General features: G+C 36.4%; 1 protein-coding gene across 4 annotated transcripts in view; it reads right to left on the bottom strand.

Annotated features, from left to right (window-relative positions):
- MIGA1 (mitoguardin 1) overlaps positions 1–25,335 on the bottom strand; it is a 93,796-nt gene that overhangs the window by 51,460 nt on the left and 17,001 nt on the right. For all 4 annotated transcript variants that reach the window (XM_068540157.1, XM_068540159.1, XM_068540158.1 and 1 more), the window contains exons 3-7: positions 19,220–19,397; positions 17,628–17,764; positions 15,659–15,785; positions 12,136–12,269; positions 11,269–11,392 (exon numbers count right to left, since the gene is read on the bottom strand). In XM_068540157.1, the coding sequence (XP_068396258.1) occupies positions 11,269–11,392; positions 12,136–12,269; positions 15,659–15,785; positions 17,628–17,764; positions 19,220–19,397 (700 nt within the window). The remainder of the gene's footprint in view (positions 1–11,268; positions 11,393–12,135; positions 12,270–15,658; positions 15,786–17,627; positions 17,765–19,219; positions 19,398–25,335) is intronic.

The following is a 25,335-nucleotide window of genomic DNA, read 5'->3' as shown; positions in this document are numbered from 1 at the left end:
TATAAAATTTTATAAAGCTACAGTAATTAAGACACTAGAAACCAATGCAGAAACAGACAAACAGAACAAAACAGAGAGTCCAGAAAAGACACACATATAAGACAACTTGACATATGACAGGGGGCATCTCAAATCAGTAAGAACAGGATACATCATTCAATGAATGGTACTGAGGCAACTAGTTATCCAAATGTTTTTTTTTTTGTTAAAAAAAAGAGTAATAATATACATTTAAAAAATCAGCTCCTGACTGCTTCCACAACAGGCAGAAAAAAATGATTCAAAGCATGTTGAATTATACAAAGGAATAGCATCAGCAAAAAAATGGCAAAAGAAAAACACTGAAACTTTACTAAAAACCTGGAGTTGATTATAAAACTAAAATCTTAGAGAAGAATTTCAGTTTTGGAAGAGACCTAGTCTGGCTGGAATTAATGTGAAACAGTAAAATAAACAGGTCAGAAAAGTGGTCTGAGAACCTGGGAGTGACAAGATGAGAGCTCTGCATCACGAAGATAACTCCAGAAACAAGGTACAGATTTACCAGTGGGGAGAGAGGCTGGAGGTAGGAACCCTATTAGGAGATTATTAAATCCCAGCAAAATATAATGAGGGTGCAGAGAAAGGGGAACAAACGACAGCTATATTATGGAGGCAGAATTGACAGAACTTACTAGATTACTGGATGTGCTGGCAAGGAGTATATCCACTATCATTTTTTGTTTTCCTCCTACGCATATGGCAAGACCAAGGATCAAGTAAAGTCAAAAATCTTAGCTACATCTAAAATAAATACTTCCACAAAGTATTTGTCCTTCAGATGGCAGTTTTCTTTTCTAATGCAGAGAAAAAGTAGATTTATAAAGAGCATCTTTTTTTACTTTCCCAAATAAATAACTTTGAACATGGCTTAAATACCGTGTTTCAGGAAATGCAAACTTATGTTACTACTAAAATATGAGAAAAATAAATTTCCAGAAACAAATAAATGCTGTCTGGAGCATAACTGAACAATATCATTGTAAAACAAGTTATGAACATGTGATAGCATCTACCCGTAACCACGCGTTTTTTTAAAATAAGAGCCTATTCAAAAAGATTTATTCAGAGAACTAATTACAAAGAAAATTTCCATCAGTATCAGAAAGAACACACACTTTGAAAAGATACCACATGTAACATAAAAGTCCAGAGTATTGGAAATGAGTTCATTTCTGCTACAACCAACAACATGACTGAACCGAAAGTGCAATAATTAAAAGAACAACCAGGACACAAAATTCATATTTTAAGATTAATCTTCTAACAGGTTAAGAAAGAGTCAAACGTGGGCTTCCCTGGTGGTGCAGTGGTTGGGAGTCCACCTGCTAATGCGAGGGACACGGGTTTAAGCCCTGGTCCGGGAAGATCCCACATGCCGCAGAGCAACAAACCCGTGTGCCACAACTACCGAGCCTGCACTCTAGAGCCCGCGAGCCACAACTACTGAGGCCGTGTGCCACAGCTACTGAAGCCGTGTGCCACAGCTACTGAAGCCTGCATGCCTAGAGCCAAAAATAAATAAATTTAAAAAAAGAAAGAGTCAAATGTATAAATTGAACAAGAATACATACAGGGATGATAAGTCAATGGCATTTAATCTTATTGCCTGTTTCATAGGGCAAATATGATCAAATACTGGAAATTTCATAGGAGTCAAGCTAAAAGAAGAACTTCAAAGAAAATGATAAGTACACAATTCAGGAGAGTGTCTGCCACTTGAGTAGACAGAGTGATATGAGTGGGAGATCGGTTAGGTGGATTCTATGGTGATAAACCATGTATTTTTTAAACAGTCTTAGAACAGGCCTCATAAAAATGCCAGAATATATATGAATGGATAACAAGTGTTTACCATGTACCTATGCTAAAATACGATATACATGTTATCTCATCTCATCTTCACAATTCTATGAAGCTGATCCTAATATAGTCCTCCAGCTTACAGATGAAGAAGATGAATCTAAGAAAGGTCAAGGCTTGCTTAGGTTTCATAGCTAGTAAAAGTGGTAGAGCCAGGATTTGAACCCATGTTTGTTTAACTCCAAAGCCCATATTCTTAACCACTAAGCTATACTGTTTACAACTGAAAACATATTGCAGTCTTTTGGTTGGGTCTTCAAAAATTATCAGTACGATAACAAAATTATCATTTAACAATTATAATTTAACAACTATCTGAAAAACAGAAACTACAAATAAATGTAACACTTCTACATGCTGTTAGCTAGAAGAAATTGTACACAAATGGAAATGTACAGCAATATTATTTCAAGTCTCTGTGCATACCCTCCTGACTCTGTCTCACTCTGAGTTACAGTAGCAGGTGTATACGAAACACGCCAGAAAAAGAGTGGTGACCTAAATTTAACTCCCAGTGCTACGAACAGCACAGAAGGGCATTTATGAGTCATAGGCGTCCCACATGCAGATAAAGTGTGCTGCCCTCTAGTGACTTCAACACCTTGCATTTAACAATAAGTGGTCTCTTGTAAGTGAAGGGAAATGATTTTTTTTTTAATTAGAGAACTAAAATCTTTATCTTATTTAATAATCAGAAGAATAGAACAAATAACTTTTGTTTAAGCCAGAAGTAAACTTTTTGCTGTGTAAGAGAAAATACAGAACTATACCCAGTGATGATTCATTAATTCATAATGATTAAGGAAGTATCAGTACAGAACATGACAAAAGATGAATTAGAGAATACAGGGTGGTTACATTTTATACAAGGAATTCATGCCTTAAAACATAATTCAAACCCTGCCTAATTCAAAGCTACTTTCCTATAGGAATAAATGTAAAGAAATGCTGACATACAACTATTGTACTATATTTCTTTTCTCAAGCATAGTTTCAAAGCACAATAAATGACTATAATACGGTCTGTTTTTAAGAATGTTTTAAAAACACTAAGTATTTGTAGTAAAGTTTTTTGTATCACTATCACTTCCTTCCCAGATATCAAAAATATTTCCTATTTCAACACAGATGATAACTTGGCTTAGGGGTGCATTAGAGTTGTGACTTTAGAGTCAGGTTGCCAGAGGTTTCTGTCATTTTTTAAATATAAGGGCTCCTGCTTCAATTCTGCTCTTTTATTTTCTTAGCATTAGTTCCAATATTTCCAAGATGCTCTGTACTAAATTAACAGCAGAAGTGTCAGCAGTTATTTGAGCTTCTTTATCACATTTAATTTAATGACCACTTGGATGATTATATTACAGAATATAAAAAACATTCTAAAGTTAACAATAAAAGTAAAATCAACAGCACAATAATCACCAAAACCATTTGCAGAAGTTCCCATGCATGTGAACAATACTATGGTTCACTGGATACTGACATAGGATACTCAGTATTTCTGGTTACCAGCTGAAGTGGCACCACCTTGGGTAAACACAATTTGTAATTCACCGTGTCCATGAGCTTTGAAACTAAGAGATTCTTAATGAATTTAAAAAAAATTTTTTTGACATTTGCATTATTTAAAATTTTTAGTATGAAATGCTATTTTGCACTTTTTCAAATTCACAAAAAATTACTTAAAATTAGCTTAACAGAATCACACTGTATTTTTAACAGCTTTATTGAAGTATAATTTACAAACCATAAAACTTCCCCATTTTAACTGTACAATTCAATGAATTTTAGTAAATGTATAGAGTTGTGCAACTATCACCACAATCCAGTGTTAGAATCATATATTTTTTTTTTTTTTGGATTTAATTGTGTTGTAATCTTTATTGGAAGGTATGTAACAAGATGCTGTAACCAAAGCTTTTAAGCTTCTGAATAATACTTCAATTTTTTTATTTTCAATTATTTTCATAAGTCATTGATTAAACAGTGGACTTATTTTTTAAAAGCTTCAATTTGTTATTCATTTCCCGTTCCAGATTCTTCCCAAACTACTTACTGGATGTTGAACATTTAAAATATCTGTAGAGCAAGTTAAAGTTAAATGCCACTTGTCACAGCTTTCATTATGGTTGCTTTATTTTAATGATCTTTATGGTTTGTTTACCGGAAATTCTGATTTTGCTTTTAGTTTAGAAGGTATCAATAATGTCTCTGTTAATTTTAAAAAGGCATAGACAAATATAAAATATTAATTTCTGATAAAAACAAAATCTCTTTTGTGACAAAACATGCAGAATAGCTTTTTGGCATTGTCCAGTTAAGCAAATAAAAAGATAACTTTTCTATTACATGTGAATATATTATGCATAAATTAAAAAACTGTTGGAAACTAAAAACACAGAAGTATACGGATTTTTTTCAAGGTTGGCCTAATTATTTCTCAAAAATAGGAAAGGCTCTAATTAATAAAAAATTAAAACTACAATAAGGATAATTTATAGGACAATGTCGTTGCCTTTTTTGTGCTGTGAAAATGTTTTATGTGTCCACATGAAATTTAATCATTTTAAGATTGTATTAAAGGGAAACGTATTAAATGGTCTGTGGATCTTTACATAGTTGCCCCTTCTGAGACTCAAAAGATTGACAAATTACTGAGGTCACTAATTTTGTGGCTGCCCTTAATATTTTTTAAACAAAGAATTTGAAGAGATAAAATACACAAGAAAGAGTGGATGTAACAGTTTTATGAAGGTGGTCAGAATGTGGTTTCTACTATGAACAATAATTTTTTTTTTTAAAGAAACGCTATGATGATTTTTTAAATTAATTCATCTATTATTTACTTTTGGCTGCGTTGGGTCTTTGCTGCTGCGCGCGGGCTTCTCTAGTTGCAGCGAGTGGGGGCTACTCTTGGTTGCGGTGCGCGAGAATCATACATTTTTTAAACTCTGTTATTAACTTCACCTACCTAAACTAACCAAATAACTCACAATACTGACAAGTCAAAAATATTTTTGGATCTGCTAAAGAGGATCGATATAATTTACTTTCAACAAACACATTGTTATCAAAAAAGAAAAACTCTAAGACGATTTTAAACATACTAAAAGAATCATGCTGAGGAGGATTTAAACTGTCCTCCTATAGTCCACAATGTTAACTTGGCAAACTACTTACTACTTACTATAAACAGTACAAATGAATGCAAAATTAAGTAGAGCCCCCGTTTATATTTTGAATTCCAAAATTAGAGAAATAAGTTTTGCTGAGGCTCTTATAGTCAATAAAACCTGACACACGTGCCTTTCAAAACTAAAATGATTTATTTGCAAGTGAGTGTAAATCAGCCATGAATACTTGATGGCAAATACCTATCTGCAAAAAAGCTCAGCACTGACAATATTTCCAAATAATGTGAATTGATATTAAATCTTTTTCAAAAAAATTCCATATAATATTTTCTTAAATTAACTAGTTAAGTACATAAATACACACATATTTTGGCATGATATATAATAAAGTCTCCCATGATCTCTTTATGATCAAGATGAAAAAAATGTGAAAGTAGAAACAGTTGAATGTATAGGTTATTGCACAAGTTGCTAAGGCTACTTGAAAGTCATGCCTCAGATCTTTGACTCTGGCCCTGTCCACTTTAAAATATGGTATCGTGATATAATAAGTAATATATATTTATCATGGTTCCTGGCACAGAGCTTCTAAAACTCTTGAAATTTCCTGAGTGATGGGGGTGAGAGGAGTATCTTTTGCTATTCATAATAAGCCTCTTTCAACTATACCTGAGTTTATGTTGATGAGGTGACTCTTGGAGGATGGGGGATGGTTGCCAAGGGAACAAACCCTCTGATTAGAAAGTTGGAACTTTCAACTCCAACCCTGACCCCTGAAGGGAGAGAGGCTGGGGATTAAGTTAATCACCAATAGCCCTGTGATTTAATCAATCATGCCTACATAATGGAATCTCCATAAGAACACTAAACTGTAGGGTTTAGAGAGCTCCAGGTTGGTGAACACATCCCGGTGCCGGGAGAATGTTGTGTCTGGAGGGGGTATGAAAGTTCTACACCCATTCCCCATACCATGCCCTATGCACCTCTTCCATTTGACTGTTGCTAAGTTATATCTTTCATAAAAAACCAGTAATAGTAAGAAAAGTGTTTGCCGGAATTCTGTGAGCCATTCTAGTAAACTATGAAGCCCAAGGAGGGAGTGGTGGGAACCTGATTTACAGACAGTTGGTCAGAAGCATGGGAGGCCTGGATTTGCGACTGGCATATGAGGGGGGACAGCCTTGTGAGATGAGCCCCTTACCTGTGGAATCTGTGCTAACTCTGGGTAGTTAGTGTTCGAATTGAATTAAATTGCAGGATACCCAGTTGGTGTCCAAGGAGAACCGGAGAATTGCTTGGTGTGGAAAATCCACTCATTTGGTGTCAGAAATTGTAAGTAGAGGGAAATAAGTTTTCCTTTAAGCATTTTTTGTTAATGGTTTCAATGAGAGCACTGATGACCAACTAGACCAAACTGAACAAACCAGAAAGTGATAGAAAGCTAAAAGGGATATCAAATCAAAATCTAAAACTATCTTAATTCAGAATGATGACTGAGAAATGACAATTTAGTAGGAATAATAAACATAACATCTAAACCTTGGGTCCAAAAACACAACTGCACAGGAACAAATGAAGGAAGATGTGGCTTAATAATAACATCTAACAGTAACAACAAAGAACTTAAAAGTTTTAGTTAACCATTAGCTCTACATTAGCAATGTTACAAGTTAATGTAGTCCTTAGGCTCTGTAATTATAATGTCCAGAATTTCTAGTTCAAGATGACAGAGCACAAGCATCTACTTCTCCAGACTTCCCTGGTGGTCCAGTGGTTAAGACTCCACGTTCTTAACTCAATGCAGGGGGCCCAGGTTAGACCCCTGGTTGGGGAACTAAGATCCCACATACCACAACTAAGGCGGTGCACCACAACTACTGAGCCCACACGCTGCAACTAGAGAAATCCTCGCACTGCAATTAGAGAAGCCTGTGTGCCGCAATGAAGATCCAGCACAGCCAAAATAAATAAATAAATAAATAAAAATTTTTTAAAAAAAGCATCTACTTCTCCTTCCTAAAGGCCCATTAAAAATGACAGGAAGAGGGAATTCCCTGGCGGTCCAGTGGTTAGGACTCCGCACTTTCACTGCTGAGGGCGTGGGTTCAATCAAGCCACGTGGAGTGGCCCCCAAAAAAAAAAAAAAATGACAGGAAGAAAATAACAGCCTCACTAGAAAACATGGAAAAGGTATCACCAGACCAGAAATTTTAAAGAATACCTTGAAATTGGCCAATGTAGGATCAGGTAGGTCCTATCAAACCACAGCCTAATATCCTAGAGGTAAAAATGATGGTCTTCCTCAGAGAGTTCCAGAGAAGTTCCAAACTCCAACCTAATAAACATTGTTACCCTGTTCACTAGACTTTATATTTGTTAATATAATTTAATTCTCATAATTACTTTGTTAAATAGGTACTACATGCCCATTTTTCAGATGAAGAAACTGAGGCTTAGACAAGTTATATAATCACACAGCTAATAAATGGTGAAGACAGAATTTGAACCCAGTTAGTCTGAATCTTGAGTTTGTACTTTTAGCTATTATGCAGATATAGGCCAAAAGGTAATCCACCAGAGTAACTCATTAAAGCGCTACACTAAATTCAGCTGGCACAGTTGGGCCCTCTCTCCCTATTCCCTCAGGTAAATACAGCAGTTCACATCTTCAGTTCCTGGATTAAACCTCGATAACTCCCTTCTATAAAATGCGTGAGGGACTTCCCTGGTCGTCCAGTGGTTAAGAATCTGCCTTCCAATGCAGGGGACGCAGGTTCGATCCCTGGTCGGGGAACTAAGATCACACATGCCATGGGGCAACTAAGCCTGTGCACTCTAGAGCCCACACGCCGCAACTAGAGAGCCCATGTGCCGCAGATACTGAGCCTGCGCTCTGAAGGCCACACGCCGCAACAGAAGATCCCACATGCTGCAACGAAGATCTCGCGTGCTGCAACTAAGACCCGACGCAGCCAAATAAATAAATAAATAAATATTTAAAAAAAATAAAATGCGCGAAGTCTGTCTAGACTGCCTAGAGGGCCTGAGAGAGGAGGAAAGATGCATGAGTTCATTGCAGATCCCCACATAGATATGGAGGAATAAAAAATTTAAAGGAAAGGAAGATCCACACTAAATAAATGATACCACCACCAGAAATAAGGTTCCTTACTTCAGCAGCTGTGGGGATTCCAGACTACCTGCTCCAAGACATTTCTTACAGGGAACTTTGCCACAAAGAGTTCACAGTCAATCCTCCCATTCAGAGAACATGTCTGTCTTGTAAGTGGTGAGGCAATACAGCACGGTGGTTTATGGACTCCAAAGCCAGCCGCCTGGGCCCAAATCTAAGTTCTGTCACTTAATAGCTATGTAACTCTGGGGAAGTGATTTAATACTTCTGTACCTCTCTCCCCGTCTGAAAAACGAGGATAACTATACTTACCTCATAAAAGTTGTAAGGATTAAGTGACATAATTTTTACTTAGAATTGTGCCTGACTCAGAGAAGAAACTATGGGCCTTAGCAAAGGCCCTGGAACGTGGTGACATGCAAACAATGGTAGCTGTCAAATATTAAGTCCATGGGGAAAGGAGAAAACTTAGATGACTGCTAAAAAATCTTCCAACCTTGAAAACCTATCAAAATCTTAGGAGAAAAAAAATTTGATTTTATCAAATAAGACAAAGCAAATTCCAAAACAATAAAGCATTCACTGAAGTCAGATCAATACTTGGTTTAAATTCACCCCTGAGCCTCTGAAGGCATTTGTTAACCTCTCTTTATTTATGACTACTAATTATAAGTTGCCTTTCATTAATATACATTAAATGTGTAAAATGAACTTGGATTTAGAGAATGAGGAGAGTTAACCGACTTCTAAGCAATTTTGATTAATATCAAATCACAGATATAACAGAACTACTTCCCTACTAGAGTCCTGGCCATAGATTCAGCTCTTTGAATCCAGAAGTTCCAAAATGGAAACTTGCGATATAGAAGAACATCCAAATAATTCCCAAGAAGGAACAAAATATAACAGCTTCATGTCAACTGGAATCTCCAGGGCAATAACAGGCCAAGGCACTGCTAGGCTGCGGGGAAAAGCCAGGCAGCCTAGTAGCCACTGACAGCTCAGGTTAAGACATGGGTGGGGTCAGGAACTTATTACAAACCTAAGCTAACCAAATGGAGAGATTGATGATGAGTCCCACTCTAGAAATCTTACCCATTTAGAGTTCCAAATTAACAACAATTTCCTCAGAAACAACTTGAAGGCCCCAGAAATTAAGCCATCTGCCCAGGGGTCTTCTTGTCCAGATGCAATGTAAACCCAAAGCAGACCCTCTGGGCAATACCCAAAAAATCTTTATTACCTAATAAACTGAAGAAATCAGAGATGGTTTCCACCAACCTCTATGGACAGTAGAAAAAAGAAACTCTGGGCATGCCAAACAGAACGAAATCCGAGATGCATATTAGAAGACTAACAAGTACAAGAACTACACATCTACATGATCCTTATCATGAGGCTAGACAGAAACTGCAAGCAGAAGATTAGAACAGTGAGGGCAAATCCTCCATTCCTAGAATAAAAGAATAAAAGTCTCAGGCCCTTTTCCTCTTCCTTCCTTATATTTATAATTTTTTCCTACTTCTTTTTCTCTGTGGCTTTCTTTGCTACTTAACCACTTCGCTATCTCTTCTAGTTGTTCCATTCCCATTTTTACATTTGACTTCTTTTAAAAATGCTTCTGGGAGGGGGGAGGAATTAGGAGATTGGAATTGACACATATACACTATTGATACTATGTATAAAATAGATAACTAATGAGAACATATTGTATAGCACAGGGAACTCTACTTAATGCACTGGGGTGACCTAAGGGGAAGGAAATCCAAAACAGAGAGGATATATGTATATGTATAGCCGATTCATTTCTGCTGTACAGTAGAAACTAACACAACATTGTAAAGCAACTATACTCCAGTAAAAATTCATTTACAAAAATGCTTCTCTCTGTTCTTTTTCCTACTTACTATCATAAATGCCATTCTAATAAGTTACAAAAGAAGTTGTATAAAAAAAATATAAATAGAAACCTTTGACAAATTCTATTTGTTGACATGAATACTGTCTACTTTTCTTCTGGTCTGAATCTCCATGTCAAAATATTATACCTATGCCAAAAGCAGAGAAACTATTAAAAAACTATTCATTCAAGTCTAATGAATAATTATTGGTGACAGTAACAGTATGAAAAAGCAAAGACTGAAATTAAGGGAGAGGTTTCACATAACCCTCACTGTAACATATAGACAGAAATTCATAATTCTAATACAAGTGAAATCTTTCACCTAAATTCAAAATATATAAATATGTAAACATCTCAAAATGCAGCCACTTTCAGTACTTCATGTTCAGAAATAAATGTGGAAAAACTTAACAAGCCTTAACAATTTTTTCTTTATTAGAAAAATAAATCCTCCTCAAATAAAAAAATTTAAATTACTTTTAACAAAAAAATATATATAATGTAATTTTATTTTATTTCATTCTTTGGATGATTTACTGAAGTCAAGGAAGCTTTTTTTTGGCCACGCTGGGCAGCTTCCAGTATCTCAGTTCACCAACCAGCCCAGGCCATCGCAGTGAAAGCCCAGGATCCTAACCACTAAGCCACCAGGGAACTCCCGGAAGCAATTTTAATCATTCTTTCCTTGGAAGACTTCACTGAAGAAGTCTCTTCAAAGTTCTTTTTTCTTTAAAGTAGGAAACAAAGGTAATGGTATATATTAACGTATGTATTGACTACTTACATCAAAATGTAGCCTGCAACTGAAATGGGGGCAAGAAATAGAATGACTTAAAATACTTTAAATGTAAGTCATGAGCTACGTGCCCGTTTCCGAGGTAGTGTTTCTCTGTCCCATTTTTATATTATTATTTTTTTCCTCCCTCTAACACTTTAACTGGGATTCTTTCACTTAGAATGTAATTTTAAAATAATGTTACAATCCTATCTATGGTAAGTACTTGAATTTATGTCAAAAAGTTCACTTGAAAAGTTAAACTGAAAGAAAAAACCAATAAATATGATAGTACTCTTTTTCTCTTGGCTATTTTCTAAAAAGTATGTAACCATATTAATATACTTAAGCCAATGATTCCAAGAATAGAAAACAATAAAATCACACATTTCATAAAAACCATATAAAATAACCACCTTACCCATATCATTAGCAAGGGAATTAGGATCAGATGCCCCTAGGGTAGCTTCAAACTCCTCTTGGAGACGATATGCTCTTTGCAGCAGAGCTTCAAGTTTATGGATAAATTCAGTACTAATAATATCCTATACGGAGAGAAAAAGTACACACAGCAAATATTAGATTCTAATGTTAAAATTCTAAACGCTTTCCACTTTTAAATGAAAGGCAGAAAAGTGAGGGATATAAAAAAATACTGTTGGGTGGTGAGAATACTGTGATAGAAGTCAGGAGGCCTGGGTTCTAGCTGTGCCTCAGCTAAAATCACCTCCATTTCGTAATCTGTAAAATTAAGGAGTTGGACTAGATCTCAAAGTAAGGTTCTCAAAGTAAGGTCCCTGAACCAGCAGCATCAGTATTACCTGGGAACTTGTTAGAATTGCAAATTAGAAATGAATTAGAAACCCTAAAGGTGGGACCCCCAAATCTATTTTTTAGCAAGCCTTTCAGAGGCTTCTGATGCATGCTCAAATTTGAGAATCACTAACCTAGATGAGTCTAGCTCTAACTCTGTGGGATTTTTATGAATATAATGGCACTTAATTAAACCCAAAGCACAAAACAGACTTTTAAAAAATTCCTATAGACATTATATCTGCTTAATTCTTTATTTTCTTGAAAAATCAGGAAACAATGATGAATTGCAAATCTGGGGTTTAACAACTAACCGAACAGGAAAAGCCCAGTAAGAAATATCCCCACACAATCCCAAGGGAGAAAAAAAAAAGTTCTATTAAATGCCACAGAAATCAAGTACACTGAATCAACATTAAATATAGTTCAACTCTTCCAATATTATGAAGACCACTCCCAAATAAATCATCCTTACATCTATACTTTCTTCTGCAATGGCATCTCCCGCACCCAATTTAATGGAACTACAGGCTTCGTCCTCAGCCTGTCTATTTCGAAAGGTTAGAGCTTGTTCCCATCGACGCAATGCCTCTTCAAACAATTCCATACCTAAAAATTGAGAACAGAACAATTTTATTTTATTTTTTTTCTGGCCGTGCCACGCGGCTTGCAGGATCTTAGTTCCCCAACCAGGGACTGAACCCAGGCCCCCACAGTGAAAGTGCTGAGTCCTAACCACTGGACTGCCTGCGACTTCCCAAGAACAGAACAATTTTATTAATTTTTTAAAGTTTTTAAATTTATTTGGTTGCACTGGGTCTTCGTTGCTGCACGCGGGCTTTCTCTAGTTGCATCAAGCGGAGACTACTTTTTGTTGCGGTGCGCAGGCTTCTCATTGCAGTGGTTTCTCTTGTTGCAGAGCTCGGGCTTTAGGCGCGCCGGCTTCAGTAGTTGTGGTTTGTGGGCTCTAGAGTGCAGGCTCAGTAGTTGTGGTGCATGGGCTTAGTGGCTCCGCAGCATGTGGGATCTACCCGGACCAGGGATCAAACCCGCGTCCCCTGTATTGGCAGGCAGATTCTTAACCACTGCGCCACCAGGGAAGTGCCAAGAACAGAACAATTTTAATTAAGTGAAATCAATACCAAAATCATTTTCAGTCTAAAGTGTTTTTCATACAGTTAGCACCAATTGCACAGTATAACTGTAATTTTGGCACTAAAGAATAAAATTTATGCTCACATCATTTCTTAGCAGCATCTTAATATCCCAATACATTCCAGGTCTACAGATGTAGTCAACCAACAATAAGAGAGAAATGACTAATATGTTTTCCCTTTTTAAAATATGTAACTCAAAGGTATACGGTGCTTGGAATTTTTCTAAAAAAAATCATGAATTCATCAAAAGTCCTAACAATAATGGCTAATTTTTATAGTCACATAACTATCTTTCAAAATATCCCCCTAAATGAAAAAGAAAACTGATGGGCAAATAGAAGAAACTAGTTGATAAGAAACTATCAGGTTTACAAGAGGTTCTCAGAAGGAGAGAGTAAAGCTAAGAAGAAAGGTAACAGCACAGAGGTCCAGAATAAAGTCTTTTCTATCTTTTTTTCCACCAAAAGGTGTCTTAGACCACCTTGACACCAACTTGCTGATTTGGATGGATAAAGTGCTGGGCCAGAGTTAAAAATATACAAGAAGAACCAATAAAGGGTTACAATCTGAGTAGGAATTTCATATCCCTCCTTATAGAAAGCTTTTGTGGGAAAATAGGTGAATATGTGCTTCTTTTTCTCCAAATTAAAAAAAAAAAAAAGGCTTACCAAAATAATTATGCACTTCAAACAAAACCAAAATATTTCAAAACCTCAATTTTTCTAGACATATAAAAGTAGGGCTTCCCTGGTGGCGCAGTGGTTGAGAGTCTGCCTGCCAATGCAGGGGACACGGGTTCGAGCCCTGGTCTGGGAGGATACCACATGCCGCGGAGCAACTAGGCCCGTGAGCCACAACTACTGAGCCTGCGCGTCTGGAGCCTGTGTTCCGCAACAAGAGAGGCCGCGACAGTGAGAGGCCCGCGCACTACGATGAAGAGTGGCCCCCACTTGCCGCAACTAGAGAAAGCCCTCGCACAGAAACGAAGACCCAACACAGCCATAAATAAATAAATAAATAAATAAACAATTAAAAAAAAAAAAAAGTAAAAGATCTTTAAAAGCTGCTTAAGAATCTGACCAAGTCATTCTGAAGATGTTTTTAAGATATGGTAGCTAGAGAATACCTGTCCTCGAAAATCATTTCTTCAGTTATCTGGAGAACCTACAACTCTAAACAAATATGATGTTCTTTAAATGAAATGTAGGCCTTAAATTGTTTAATTTTCTGTAGCAAAGAATCATTGCCTGGATCTTCCTTCTAAAAAATTTACTCACTTAAAAGACTTCCTTTTTCCAAGCTTTACAATTCTAATTCCTTCATCCTCTTCTCACTCCATCCACTCTCTATCCTTCTGATTATTTTGGCTAAATATAAGGAAGAATTATCTAATAGCAGAGTTGTCCAAAGATAAAAGTTACCTCTCAGGAAGTACTGTGTCTCACTTGACTGCAGAACATGGCCCAAACTGTCACATATCAGCAGTTTTGTAACAGGAATTCAAACATGTTACCAATATATTTTTTATGTCATCAACACTGTGAAGGGAACTAAAACAATAGGTGGGAATTGAAACAATATCTCCTACCGATCCTAATTCTATGACACTGAGACTCCCTGCAGCTTCCCTAGTTTTACTCTATTTCTCTTCAATTCTAACTCTCAATATTCCTACAGAAGTGTTGAGTGTAGGTTTACTAGGCATAGTTAATCTAGAAACATAGTGAGCTTAATTCTCAGAAGACCTGGAAAAGGTGGCAGAAGAACTACTCCTATATCTCTCCCCCCGTGCAGGATTACCTACTGTGACGTCACGGCGGATGATATAGTCTTTAACTATTCTAGAGTGTGGGAATGCAGGCAGGCACACAGTCCTTCTGCCAACTCACCATCCCCTTACTACTCACTGGCCAAGGCCACCTCAAGATTTTTTTGGTTTTGTTTTTTAGTTAGTATGCCTTTCCCTTAAAAGGAATATAGCCTGAAATAGAGTACAGAAGAACAGGGGAAAGGATTTGAAAATGCATTTGAATCTGATATGGTGTTAAGGTCTCTGGTTCTCTTCCTGGGCTCCAGTGAGACTTTCTAGACATGCTCACTTTCGAGCTGTAAACACAGGCCTCTTTCTATCTAAAATCCTTTCTAGATATAGGAAGAATACAAATGATACCCAGATAAAAGACTACATAAAGTGGATTTTGATAGATTCATTAGATAAAAGTCAGCAGATTAGGTTAGGTAAATGTAATAGATTGAATAATAACCACCCAAAGATATCAGGCCCTAGTCTCTGGAACTTACAAATGTTACCATATAAGAAAAAAGTGTCTTTGCAGATGTGATTAAATTAAGAATCTTAACATGGGGAGATTATCCTAAATTATCTGGTGGGCTCTAGATCCAATCACAAACATCCTTATAAAAGAGAGGAAGAGGGAGATTTGATACACACAGTGAAGAGGAAGGCAGAGATTAGAGTCATGTGGCCACAAGCCTGAAGCCACCAGAAGCTGGAAGAGGCACGGAATGAATTCTCCTCCAAGCCTCCGGAGGGAGCATGGCCCAAATGCCACCTTGATTTCAGCCCAGTGATAACGATTTCAGACTTCAGGCCTCCAGAATTCTGAAAGAATATATTTCTATTGTTTTAAACCACCAAGTTCGTGGTAATTTTAACAGTAGCCTCAGGAAGCTAACACAACATGTTATGTTATGTAGACTAGAGTCAACAGATGAGAACATTTTAGAATTATAGTTGCTTCCCTTAGAACAATTCATCATTCTTCCGTTTCACATTAAATGTGAGTACAGTATCTTAAAACTTCATGATATTATTCCTACCCATCAAGTATAGGTTCTCAGGAGTGGTCACAGGAATATTAACAAGTTTAATATCATCTTCATCTGCTTTGTCCCAGGAATTAGAATTGCCACAAGCACAGCTATGACAAGAATTGACACTCTGGACCTAAAATTAAGATGGACAGAAGTTACTTCAAGATCTCTTTTGTAATAGTATTTTGCGATATTTTATATTTATAAATTATTTATGTAAATCCTAATCCTGGTATAACAACCCATGGAATTTCTACCTGAAGAAATAAATCTGATTATATTCAGTCAAACTTAAGAGTCATAAGGCCCTAAGTATTCTGAACCCTTGTTTGCTCAAAAATATACAACTAGAACAATATTTTGAACATAAATCAGATATTTCCATCAAAAATCAAGCAGTTATTTTTATAGTTTACTGTCATTAAGTATTTACTTATAAATTTTATCCACACCTACTTTGATTTAAGGTAGCTAGCTTATTTTCCTTTTAGAACTTATTACAATGCTGATTCTCTGCTTTGTAATAACGAAAATCGAAAAGCCTCTGTCATCTTCCCTTCTCTAGCAAGGTCCGCTGAGCCAATCATTTCAGTCACCTCTATGCAAATGACTCCCAAATCTTGAACTTCAGTTCTGTCCTCTTTTGAGAAATCTAAGCCCACATTTCCACCTGCCTATTTGGTGACTCCACTTGGCTCTTCTGTTGGCATCTCAAAATGACTATATCAAAAAAGAGCTCTGCATCTTCCCACAACAGAAACTCTTCCTCCTCCCAAGTTCACTAACAGTACTTTTATCTCCATAATTCCTCAAACTAGATAACAAGAAGTCTTCTCTAACTTCCCTTCCCACACCTCTCATATCCAGTTACCAAGTTTTGTGGACCCTGTTCCCTCCTTTTCCACTCCTGTTGTCATGACCCTCACTGAGGCACTCATTAAGAGGCAGAAATCTGGGTTCACAGCCCTGGCAGTGGAATGACTAGGTCAGCTAAGGCACATATAGTAAAGTGATTCTAAAGACTTCTTACTTATACTATTACCATAAAACTCCTTTTCTCTAGTCAAGAACAGCTTCAACTTTCAGTTGAGAAAATTCAACACAGAGGTACTCCAGATTATAGAATGGGCATATACTTCATTATCCAGCTCAGTTTCACAGACGAATTGAGAGTCTGCATGCCTTTGATCTAGATGTTCCTACCACAGAATAGCCTTTAAAAATTTGGTATATTTTTAGGCATTTAAGAATGGGGCAGCTGTATATTCCAACGAAACACAGAAGCAAGGTATGGAACAGATTATGGTATTCTATAAAGTATTTTTTTATTTTTTAAACTATTTTTCTTAATGAATATACATGATGGTAGAGGCATATTCTCCCTGGAAGTATACACATAAGAAATTGTCAGTGTTGGTCTCTAAGGAGGGGAATTGAGAGGATCAGGAGCACATTTTTCACTGTTTGCTTTTTGCCTCTTCTTTATTTAGTAGGAAGTGCATATCCTACCTAATTTTTAAAATAATTTTTAAACTACATTAGATTTAAACAAATATTAACTTCATTTTTCACCTGTCAATCAATGCTATATTAATGCAGCCAAGAAAGAGGTGAAGAACTCCATACTTGGCAGGTTCATCAAGTGATTTTTGTGACCTAGTACCATGTTTGCTGCATCTTCTAGCTTTCTGCAGAACATCTAGCTTTGAAGCAACACTTCCATACCAACATCATCCTCAGAGGACCCCATGGGACCACATCACTTAACTCAAAAAAACCTGGAACCAAGCTGGCTGAATATTTAGCAAAAGGATAATTTTACTTGCCTGAAGAAAACAGGATCAACCAGATTTCTTAAGCTTCTTTCCATACTAAGAGCTATCTATAACTGTTATGACATTTAAACCAATAGATAACAATAGATATATAAATAAAGTTAAAAGAAAAAACTAATAAAAATTTTTTCTTTACTTACAGAGGCCAAACTCTGTGCAGAACCTGAGTATTTACTGAAGAGTCCTCCATTAGCATAATTATAAGACTGAGATCCTTTGTCTTTGGCAGAACTTAAAGATAACGTCAAATTCTGTCTGCTACTGGAACAACTTGAACCTACCAAACAAACATATTAATATTAAAAGTATCAATAACGCCAATGATAAATTTCAGGTAAAATTTCAAAGTTTATATATTCATTCAGAGGGCTCATTTTAAAACACATTTCCCTCAATTGTGTAAATTATTAAATGTATACCATTATTAAAATCTACATCTCTATATAATGTTTTTAACACTGCTAAAATCTGCTTCTGAAATGAAGATTAAAACTTTCATCAATTACTCAAGGTGGTATTTGAATGGTCTACTGTAATCAGCATAAAAATACTGGCAACTATGAACCTTCAAATTATAAATTTAACAAAATATAAGCACTTCTTTCCTGAATTACCTCTAAACTTTATCCTTATCACATTATATTGTAATCAGTCTTTTATACGTCTGTCTCTCCGAACCATCTACCCATTCATCTAGGGCAGACACTGTGCCTTAGTTTGTCTTAATGCAGCAGTTAAGACACTCCTCAATTCAAATCCTGGCACTTATTAGTTATATGAACTTGAGCAAGTCATTCAACTTTTCCATATCTCAATTTTCTTTAGGTATAAAATGGGAACAATAACATAGGATTATAGTCCTAATTCATAGGATTGTTATAAAGGTTAAATTAACACAGTGAATATATAGCATGTAGCACTGCACCCAAAGTCTCATAAAACATCAGTAAGTGAGAGGCATCATTATTGTTGTAATGTTCACTACACTTGGCACAAAATAGTCATTCATTAATTATTTGTTGGGCCAACAAATCACAAAATCATATGATAAATCAAATAATAAACTTAAAATAATTTAAAATTCAAAAGTAAATCCAGCATGCTCAAGAAATTATTTCTATTGAAACAATTTGATAATATGTATCAGATCTCTAACAAAAACTATAGATCCTTTAAAGGCCAGCAATTCTACTTCTAGAACTTTATAAACTTAGGAAATAAACCAGACAAGTATATGCAAAGCAAGAAGAACAACCTAAAGAGAACAACAGGCAACTGGTTAAATAGAGTACATTTGTACACTAAATACATATTAAAAATGATAGCACAGAGATATATTTATTGACATTTAAAGACATTCTTACATAATGTTAAATATTTTAAAGGCAGGTTACAAAAGGTATGAATTTTACTTAAAATGCATAAATCATTTACTTGTATATAATATAAACTTTTATGTCTCAATATGACATTTAAGTGCAAATATAAATGGATAGATATATACCAAAGTATTAGCAGTATTTATTTCTGGGTAGCAGAATTTCAAGTGATTTTAATTTTTTCTGTTTGCTTGTCTGTATTTTCTAATCTTTCTAAAATTAATCTGTATTACTTGTAAGTTAAATATTAAGCAAGGAAATTTTGGAAACTAAAACACTGAAATCACTGCACTCCAGTAATGATTTACATATAAAATTTCCTTTGCAGACTTAATTCAGCTATTTCTACATACCTTTGTCTGATGCTGCTCTTTTAGTGTATTCAAGTATGAGATGCTCTGGTTCCCATGGTAATATTTTTCCTTTCTTCTTTCCACGTCTTCTTTTAAAGTGACGGGCCAGAAAAATTACAGATACAACACTCACTGCAGTTACCACAAATAACTTTTTAGCTACTGGCGAAAATTTGATCTGGAAAAGATGCAATTAGATTGAAAAAAAGTCTTATTTGTTTGTTTAAAATCGACATAAGGACTAAAATTATTCTTAAGCTAACCTAGTTCTAAATACTACCAAGATAACATTATTTTACTCTTTCAATGACAACTAGCCCAATTTGAATTTTAAAGACAAACCCAAAAAATGTAGCAATTTATTATTCACTGCTCTGCAGTTCTCAGATAAATAATAATGCCCAAAAAGTTATCAGGAGCACAAAATAATTCAATCCCATTAATATCTGTTGACCAACTAATGATTAATTCATGCAACTCAATCTTCTATCTGAATCACAGCAAGATTTTTAATTGCAGGAATGATTAAATCAGACTTTTAAAATGAACCAATTTTTTAAAACTATCTGGAAATGTGGGCAAACGTAAATTAACTCAATTTATAAATATCATTTAAATAAGCCCTTTTATTCATGAATTAATAAACAAATATTTACTCAGCATCTTACAATATACCAGGACTGTGCTATGAAAATGAAAATGAAAATCTTAGTATAATTCTATTCAATAAGCATATATCAAATGTCTTTCATTTATCAAGAAGCACCAGGTATACAGAGGATACAGATCTTGCTTCCCTCAAGAGTGTACTAATAGTAAAGACAAATATACAAATAATGTATTACAAATAATTACAGTATAGTGTGATAAATACAGTAATGTATGTACTAAGTACTAACATAAGAGCAAGAGGTAATTAACTTTGTCTTGAGGGACAAACACTATTAATCACCTAAAATGCAAAAGAACTTTAAAATAAAGCTATAGGCTTGGGGATGTAGAAAGCTAGAAAGTGTCACTTCCAACCTTCCAAAAACAAAAAAGCCAAATGACAGATTCTCAGGTTTTTTGAACCCATCAGAATGCAGAAGTTGGACGGTAATCAACTGACCCCAAAACAAAGGAGACACAGGTTTTCACCTGGAGAGATAAGACATGAACACTGACATGCAGGAACAAGGCATATCAGGATATCAGTAAGAAGAGTTCAGCTAGCATGGTTGTAAATTGGTGGAGACTGAGAGTGTACTGGTGAAAGAGGGTGAATCACCCTTCCCAGGGGGGCACGTGTGGTGCAAATATAGGGGTAATTCACACTTTTTGGATGTTTTTATCTTCATGAATCCCACCAAGCACGCACAGAAAAGACTGCAAGAGTCCTAAGAAAGTCTCCCTAATGGTGAACTGCGGAAGGGAAACAGGAATTTTTGTTGAGGGACATGAACTGCATCAGTACCCTTCTCTTTTGTCCCCCAAAAGGAACAAAAGCCTTAAACTGTGGGATGCAGTTTTAACTTTAGAGGGAAATTTATACCATTAAATGTTTATATTAAGAAAAAAAGAAAGGTGTTGAAACCATAATCTGAGTTTTGACCTTAGAAAAAGAAGACCAAATCCAATCTAAAGCAAGCAGAAAATTAGGAAGTAATGAAGACTACACAGAAATCAATGAAATGGAAAACCAACTCAATAAAATCAAGAGTTGTTTGGGTTTTTTAATTTTTAATTTTTTATTGTTTTGGCTGTGCTGCGCAGCTTGCAGGATCTTAGTTCCCTGTCCAGGGATCAAACCCAGGCCCTGGACAGTGGAAGTTCAGAGTCCCAACCACGGGACCGCCAGGGAATTCCTGGTTTTGTTTTGTTTTGTTTAATTTATTTTATTTATTTATTCTTGGCTGTGTTGGGTCTTCGTTGCTGTGCATGGGCTTTCTCTAGTTGCGGCGAGCGGGGGCTACTCTGCCTTGTGTGCAAGCTTCTCATTGCAGTGGTTTCTCTTGCTGTGGAGCACGGGCTCTAGGCACACAGGCTTCAGCAGTTGTGGCATGTGGGCTCAATAGTTGTGGCTCGTGGACTCTAGAGCGCAGGCTCAGTAGTTGTGGCGCACAGGCTTAGTTGCTCCGTGGCATGTGGGATCTTCCCAGACCAGGGCTTGAACCCGTGTCCCCTGCATTGGCGGGCTGATTCTTAACCACTGTGCCACCAGGGAAGCCCCTAGGGTTTTTTTTAAATAAATAAAACTGATAAACCTCTAGTCAGTCTGATCAAAAAGAAAGGGAGAAAGAAAAGATACATATTACCAAAATCAGAAATGAAAGAAGGGCCACCACTACAGACCTCACAGATATGAAAAGGATAAAAAAAAATGATTACTATGAACAACTCTATGCCCATAAATTCAACAAGTTAGATAAAATGGACTAATTCCTTGAAAGAGAGAAACCATCAAATTTACTCAGGAAGGCGCTTCCCTGGTGGCACAGTGGTAGGAATCCGCCTGCCAATTCAGGGGACAAGGGTTCAATCCCTGGTCCGGGAAGATCCCACATGTTGCGGAGCTACTAAGCCCATGCCACAACTACTGAGCCTGTGCTCTAGAGCCCACGAGCCACAACTACTGAGCCTGTGTGCCACAACTACTGAAGCCCACGCGCCTAGAGCCCGTGCTCTGCAACAAGGGAAGCCACCACAATGAGAAGCCTGTGCACTGCAACAAAGAGTAGCCCCCACTTGCCGCAACTAGAGAAAGCCTGCGTGCAGCAACCAAGACCCAACGCAGCCAAAAATAAATAAATTTGGAAAAAAAAAATTTACTCAAGAAGAAATAGATAGCATGAATATTTACATACCTACTAAAGAAACTGAATATGTAGTTAAAGTCTTCTAACAAAGCAAATTATAAGCCAAATTCTACCAAGTATTCAAGGAAGAAATAGCAAATCCTACAAAGAGGGAACACTTCCCAATCTTTTTACAAACCCAGCATTACTATTAACATCAAAACCAAAGACATTACAAAAACAAAAACAAAAACAAACCTACAGACCAACACTGATAGATGCAGAAATCCTTCATAAAATATTAACAAATCAAACCCAGCAATATATAAAAAGAATAATATATATGACCAAATGGTGTATATCCTAGGAATTCAAATCTGGTTCAACATTCAAAAACTAATCAATATACTTCACCATAATAACAAACTAAAGAAGAAAAGCCATGATATAATCTCTCTCTCTCTATATATATATATATTATTATTATTTTTTTAAAATGTTTAACCCCACTTCTGGGCTGGGTTTTTTTTAAAATTTATTTATTTATTTATTTATTTTTGGCTGTGTTGGGTCTTCGTTTCTGTGCAAGGGCTTTCTCTAGTTGTGGCGAGTGGGGGCCACTCTTCACCACGGTGCGAGGGCCTCTCACTGTCGCGGCCTCTCTTGTTGCGGAGCACAGGCTCCAGACGCGCAGGCTCAGTAGTTGTGGCTCACGGGCCTAGTTGCTCCGCAGCATGTGGGATCCTCCCAGACCAGGGCTCGAACCCGTGTCCCCTGCATTGGCAGGCAGATCTCAACCACTGCGCCACCAGGGAAGCCCAAATCTCAATATATTAAAAAAGAAGTATCAATATGAACTCATGTTTTCTTTTTCTTTTTAATATATACAGATAGACAAATTCAGAAATATAGTTGTGTATAAATACACTGATCAGTATGCATTCACACATATCCTAGCTCTGTCTCCTAAGAGGGCCTAGAAATAGCAACATCCCAGTAGCAATGCACACACCTTGCATCCAGATCTTAGTTTCTAATTGCCAGAGACTAAAGAGAACTAAATATGGAGACTAAAGAGAGCCAAAGCTCCCCAGAAAAGTGGGTAATTCCAGGATTGAGGCAGAGAAAATACAAAATGAACCCGGAGAGGAAAAAAAAAAAAAGAAGAGGGCATGTCAGGCATGTCAAAAGATACAGGAGCCAACCTGAAAGAGCTTCCAAAGCCAAATATGGAACAATTTGAGCAACAAAATAAAAAACAATAGTATTAGATTATAAACCAAAGAACAAAATAAATACCCAAACTGATATAAATCAATAATTGAATAAATTAATAAAAGGGGAAGAAGGGACAACTCTCCCTTACAGAATAATTTTAAATAATGAGTGTAGAAGGAATGAAGGAAATAGAAAATCACCAATAAACGCTATGGTAATAACTGCTTAAGGCAAGATTCACTACTAAGTGCTAAAATTAGGGGACAGGGACTTCCCTGGTGGCACAGTATTTAAGAATCTGCCTGCCAATGCAGGGGACACGGGTTCAATCCCCAGTCCAGGAAGATCCCACATGCCACGGAGCAACTAAGCCCGTGCGCCACAACTACTGAGCCCGCATGCAACAAGTACTGAGGTGCATGTGCCACAACTACTGAAGCCCACGGGCCTAGAGCCCGAGCTCCGAAACAAGAGAAGCCACCACAATGAGAAGTCTGTGCACCGCAAAGAAGAGTAGCCCCTGCTCGCCGCAACTAGAGAAAGCCAGTGCACAGCCAACAAAGACCCAATGCAGCCAGAAATAAATAAATAAATAAATAAATAAAATTTATTAAAAAATAAAATAAAATAAAATTAGGGGACAAAAGTTTAAGGAGAAACAATATATTTGCATAGTCTCAAAGCACCTACCTCCAAATTTATTTACAAAGAGAAAAAACAGCGGAAAAACTTTAATCAAGTGATCAAGGTTAACATCACCTGTAAAAGACATATACACATCATCATGTATCCCCTGATAAAATGCACTGTGGACTCGTGTCAAAAATGAATAATCTCAATGCAATCTTGAGAAAACATCAGACAAATTCAATTGAGGGACAGTCCATAAAATACCTAATTTGTACTCTTCAAAAGTGTCAAGCATAAAAGGCAAGGAAAGATTGAAGGAACTGTCACAGATTGAAGAAGACTAAGGAGACTTAACAACTAAAAGCAATGTGGAAAAAGCAATGAAATTTAAGTAATTACATAAAAAAAAAAAATTGGGTTGGCCAAAAAGTTCGTTCAGCTTTCCCATAAGATTGCTCTAGTAGCACCTATCTTCAACTTCATGTGAAACAATTTTGTTAGACTGAATTGTGACAGCTGCCAATCAGTGTTATACCACACAGGAAATAGCCGACATACTCAAAATATCCAAATCAAGTGCTGAAAATCATTTGCACCAGCTTGGTTATGTTAATCACTTTGATGTTTGGGTTCCACGTAAGTTAAGCGGAAAAAAACCTTCTTGACTGTATTCCCGCATGCGAATCTCTACTTAAACATAACAAAAACGTTCCGTTTTTAAAACAAATTGTGATGGATGATGAAAAGTGGATACTGTACAATAATGTGGAACAGAAGAGATCGTGGGGCAAGCGAAATGAAACACCACCAAACACACCAAAGGCTGGTCTTGATCCAAAGAAGGTGATGCTGTGTATATGGTGGGATTGGAAGGGGGTTCTCTATTATGAGCTCCTTCTGGAAAACCAAACGATTAATTCCAACAAGTACTGCTCCCAGTTAGACCAACTGAAAGCAGCACTCAACGAAAAGCATCCAGAATTAGTCAACAGAAAACACAAAATCTTCCATCAGGATAACGCAAGACCGCATGTTTCTCTGATGACCAGGCAAAAGCTGTTACAGCTTGGTGGGAAGTTCTGATTCATCCACCGTATTCACCAGACATTGCATCTTCGGATTTCCATTTATTTTGGTCTTTACAAAATTCTCTAATGAAAAAATTTCACTTCCCTGGAAGACTGTAAAAGGCACCTGGAACAGTTCTTTGCTCAATAAGATAAAAAGTTTTGGCAAGATGGAATCATGAAGTTGCCTGAAAAATGGCAGAAGGTAGTGGAACAAAACGGTGAATATATTATTCAATAAAGTTCGTGGTGAAAATGAAAAATGTGTCTTTTATTTTTACTTAAAAACCAGAGGAACTTTTTGGCCAACCCAATAAAGTCTACAGTTTTTAGTTAAGAATATTATGCCAATGTTAATGTCTTAGTTTTAGTGATTATACTAGAGTTATGATAGATGTATACATTAAGGAAAATTGGGTGAACA

The sequence above is a fragment of the Eschrichtius robustus genome, chromosome 3, assembly GCF_028021215.1.
Source record: "Eschrichtius robustus isolate mEscRob2 chromosome 3, mEscRob2.pri, whole genome shotgun sequence".
Taxonomy (NCBI): Eukaryota; Metazoa; Chordata; class Mammalia; order Artiodactyla; family Eschrichtiidae; genus Eschrichtius; species Eschrichtius robustus.
Note: the sequence above shows the minus strand (reverse complement) of the source record. Positions and strands in the feature narration are given on the sequence as shown.